At 33.1% G+C, this 5,000-nt stretch overlaps 1 protein-coding gene across 1 annotated transcript in view; it reads right to left on the bottom strand.

The window, feature by feature from the left end:
- LOC106876500 (AMP deaminase 2) overlaps nt 1–5,000 on the bottom strand; it is a 90,023-nt gene that overhangs the window by 77,406 nt on the left and 7,617 nt on the right. Inside the window, exons 2-3 of the mRNA XM_014925063.2 lie at nt 2,140–2,320; nt 46–238 (exon numbers count right to left, since the gene is read on the bottom strand). Of these exons, the coding sequence (XP_014780549.1) occupies nt 46–238; nt 2,140–2,320 (374 nt within the window). The remainder of the gene's footprint in view (nt 1–45; nt 239–2,139; nt 2,321–5,000) is intronic.

Below are 5,000 nucleotides of genomic sequence, written 5' to 3'. Positions count from 1 at the left end.
AAGGAAGGAAGGAAGGAATGGCATTTATTATCCAATATTATTTACCTTTGATTGTTTTCTTTTCACAAGCAGCACAACCATCAGAAATCATGTGGAAATCATTCTTGTCAATCACACTCTGCAGACATCTGTTGATGATTTGGGGGAAACTCTGCTGAGAGAGCATCATGTACTTCTCTCGAATGGTAAGCGCCTTGACTAAGCTCTTGGAAGCTTCTTCGAGGTCTTTCAGTGGGATCTAACATGAGAAGCAGAAAAAGGGAAAGAGAGTGAAATTCAAATCATTAAATGCTAAATTAATTTAAAACAATGATTTCCTACATTGGTACAAGGAAGGGCACATATTTATAAACGGCAATGTGTATGTGGCAGGAGAGGGGGTATTGAATTATCACCAAAACATAGTTGGTACTTATTTTATGAATCTCAAAGGGTGTCACTGTTGTCATCACCTTTATCATAGTCGTCGTCGTCATCATCATCATGTAGTTGTTCAAACTAACAAGAGATCCCTGTAAGTGGTCACTCAAACTGTTAGAAATAACAGCCAAAATTCCCCTCAAATCACAGTATACCATTGTAAAAAACATAAAAAGAGAAGAATACATTGAATAATGTAATCTTAGATATACAATGTGTAAAAGCAAACCATAGCTAAAATTCCTTTGATCATTTGTCTGCTTTTTCTGGGATGCCTGGGGCTGAACAAAGACAACTTCATGAAATTGCAACTTCTCAGCAAAAGGTGTAACAGATTGACTTATTGCTCTGATATGATCTTATAACTACAATTTGTATGGAATGACTACACATTGTATAGAAAATAACTATGCATTGTATGAAATGATACCACAGTATATGAAATGGTTAGACATTATATGAACTAATGTTGTCAATATCATTATCACCGTCATCATCACCACTATTTTAAAAATTTTCATTGTTCTCTGCTTTCTGTAAAATAACTACACATTTGCATAAAACAACCACACATTATATGAAATATTTTAAAAGTTGAAACCATAAAAGTGGTGCAGTATGATTACAATTTGCTGCAAATTGGAAGAACAAGGAGTGATGATATTATCAGCAATCAATGGTTGAAAGTTTAAAAAAAGGTGAAAGTTAGATAAAAAATTGTTTCTGACACCATTAGAGACTCTGGTAAAATCAACCAAGTGCCCACTCAACACCAATAAATGTTACCCTGACATTTATTGCTGGCTTTTAGAAAGCATTATAGAAAATAATTACACATTGTATCAACTTGCTACACAGTGTAGAAAATAATTACTGAGTTGTAGGAGATGACTGCACATTGTATGAAATGAAATCACAGAATAAGAAATTATTATATATTGGAAATATCTACAATTTGCTTGAAATTTAACCTTTTAGCATTCTGTCAAATGTATTGCTTATTTATTCACATTATTTTGAATTAATTACAAATTATTTGTAGCTTCAAGCTTTCAATGGTATGCTTGTATACTTCTAGAATGATGTTATACGATAGGTGTGAGAGATTGGATCTGGTAAGTTTTAGCATAAAACAGGTAGAATATTTAGGCCAGATACAGCCAGATTTTAGGCCAGATTACTCTGTCAAATGTAATGCCTATTTTATCACATTGTTTGGAATTAATCATGCATTATCTCATAACTTCAAGATTTCAATGAATGTGATTATTTTTAGAAAGATATTGTAGAGTAAGTATGAGAGGCTAGATCTGGCCAGTTTGAACATAAAACATGAACAAAATATTTGGGTTGGATATAGCCAGTTTAAATGCTGAAGGGGTTAAATGAATGTTAAGAAAACTATTTTTGGCCATTAGAAACTCTGATAAGATCTATAAAGTCTCCATTTAACACCAACAAATGTCACAAATCTATTTCATTTAAAATACCATGGATTCATATATATGAACTGATTATATAAAATAATTCCAAATTCCAAATATAAGAATCAGTTGGGAATTAAACTCTCAGTTCTTTCAACTAGAAATGCTGACTGAATACTTTGTTTAAATGATTACTTACATGACACAGATCAACCCAAACAAGTCTGATGTGCAGAGTGCACACAACAACAACAACAATAACAAGAAACGGCATTTACAGAATTTATAGACTTACACCACTGAAATGTTTTCCTTGAACTCCACATTTGTTGACTATGGAGATTCTTTCAAACATTGGAGACAGATCAATGTCAGGGGTAGATTTAGTCTCGTCAATATCTGGAACGGTCTCTGCTCTTTTCCAACAGCGATTTGCTTCATCTTCAGGTTCATTATAGTGCATCCAAGGACTGGAACTAGATAAAGAGAAAGAGAAGAATGTTAAAAAATGTATAGATTTTTTTATCCATTTGAAACAAACTTTAAAATGGTGAGCCACCATGGTAGTTTCTGTGTGGTCACTTAATCAGCTAGAAATAGTGACCAGATAAAAGCTACATTGGATAGCTTAGATCTGGATATACTCTGACTAAAAAGGATAAAAAACAAGATAATCACACCTGGAATGCCTTTGGTCATAGCTTTAGTTTATCAGGACTAACCTGGACTAAACAAGTTTGAAAGATAATGTTTAAGATACCTGAAAATTATGAACTATGCCATTTAGGTGCCTAAAAACAAAAAAAGGGATGAACTTCAGCCAGTCTCATTCTTTTTGATCCTAAATAACAAATTAAGATTAGTAGTTCAAAGGGTTTTAGTTTCAGTGTTTTTCAATGTCTCTGGGACCGGTTGAAGGCAGTGAAGAAGTTACCTTCAAGCCTGAGACCTGGCACAAATGCTTATAATAAATAAGGTGAATTTGACTAAAACCCCAAAAACTGAGTGTTAAACTGGATGATGGATGAAGTCTATTACCCAACAACAAGAACAGTCTCTCCAACAAGTTTAAGCACAATGTCTGTCTATCAAATTTTACTCACAAGATTTTGCTCATTTCAAGACTAGGGATTGAACATTCAGCCTTGCCTGTATTTATATGTATGTATATGTATGCATGTACATAAGGCAGTAAAGCTGGCAGAATCGGATGATGTGCTTAACAGCATTTCTTCTCTTAGCATTCTGGGTTCAAATCTCAACCAAGGCCGACTTTACTTTCATCCTTTTAGGTTCAATAAAGTAACTACCAGTTAAGCACAGGGATTTATTTAATTGACTTATCACTTGCCTAAAATTACTGGCCTTGTGCCAAAATTTTTAAACCATGTGTATGTATATATATATATATATATATATATGTACACCTGTATTTTATTTGTTTGAACATATCTCTTTCATTGCTCTCTCTGGAAATATAAAATTAGATATGTGAGTATCATATATGCAAGTATTCTGCATATATGTAATTTTGTAAATAAATGTATAGACATGTAAAGTGTATAACTGTAAATGCCTGCTTCTAAATATACTGTTATTCACAGTGATGCATATAATTGTATGTATGATTGCGTGTGTGTGTTTATGTTAATACCAAGCATATATGTGTACTTTTACATGTATGTGCATGTATTCGCATGTGTATGTGTGTATTTAGGTATGATTTAACAGGTGAGTGGAAGTATATGTGCAAGTGCACGAACATATGTATGTGTGCAAGTACATGTATGTGCATATGTACATGCATATATATGTGCATATGTACATGCATACATATATGCATGAACACATACATACATATGTACCCCCCCCCACACACACACACAACTATAACAGCAATAAAAGCTTGCTAGCATTGCCTTGAACTGGAAATAATAATGCTTTGGTCAAATCTGGTTTGTGATTTATTAATCAATAACATATGTGGACATTTGGATATCAAATACCTGAGACTTGCTGAGTCTGATGAATAGAGCTATCAAATAACCAAGCTTCAACTGTATGGCAATATAAACAAAAATGGCCAAGTCAACAAAGAAGCATCTATGTAGTGAATTAACCTGCTAGAAATAGAAGACAAATCTCTCTAAAATCACAGTGAACCAATTAATAAAAAGGAAGAATACATTGAAAAATGTATTCCTAGGTATACTGTGTCTTAAAATGATAGCATAGTTATGACTGGAATGCCTTTGGTTATCAGTCAGGTAGATCAGGATGTACAATCAAACCGTAATTCTATAAGTTTTATTTCAGAACTTTATTTTTATATTTTTCCCTTTTTGTTTTTTAATAATTTTATTTAATCTAGATTAATTGTCTGGTAAGTAGTTAAACAGATTTTTTTTTTAAATTCATAATTTATGGGAAATTTCAGGATTTCAAAAATAAAATCTGGGAATTGCTGTAGGGACATATTTTGGAAGTTGGAAGAATTATTTAGCAACATTCACACTGTTTTTTTTTTTTACATTTATTCTCCTTTCAAAGGCACTGAGGTTTAATTAATAGATAAGGCAATTAATGTTATGAAATATATTGTGTTGCATACAAGAATTTGTTTGTTTTTTTTCTTATATGTAGGGAAAAATCAGGCAGTGAATTGGTAAAGATGGAGACACAGAAAAAAGATTAACAAATACTAACATTAACACACACATACATATAGACACAGGCATGGCTGTGTGGTAAGAAGCTTCCTTCCCAACCACATGGTTCTGGGTTCAGTCCTACTGTGTGGCAACTTGGACAAGTATCTTCTACTAGAGCCCTGGCCAACTAAAGCCTTTTGAATGGATTTGCTAGACAGAAACTGAAAGAAGGGTCCAGATGGACTATATGTAATCTGAACCTTTCCCCACTTATTTTTTATCTTTTTTTACGGAATCCCACATTTTAGGCTATGGAGATTCCGATTCTGAAAAAAAAATTTCAAAAATCTCAATTTCAAAATTTCGATTCCCCCACCCCCGGTTTTTATATAGATCCACAGGGTAAACCTAACTCAAACCCTAACCCTAACCCTAACCCTAACCCTGACCCTAACCCTAACCCTAACACTAGTTTTGTGAGATTTGGCTGTTATTTCTAGCATGT

The sequence above is a fragment of the Octopus bimaculoides genome, chromosome 20 (assembly GCF_001194135.2).
Source record: "Octopus bimaculoides isolate UCB-OBI-ISO-001 chromosome 20, ASM119413v2, whole genome shotgun sequence".
Classification (NCBI taxonomy): Eukaryota; Metazoa; Mollusca; class Cephalopoda; order Octopoda; family Octopodidae; genus Octopus; species Octopus bimaculoides.
This window is presented reverse-complemented; position numbering and strand designations above follow the sequence as displayed.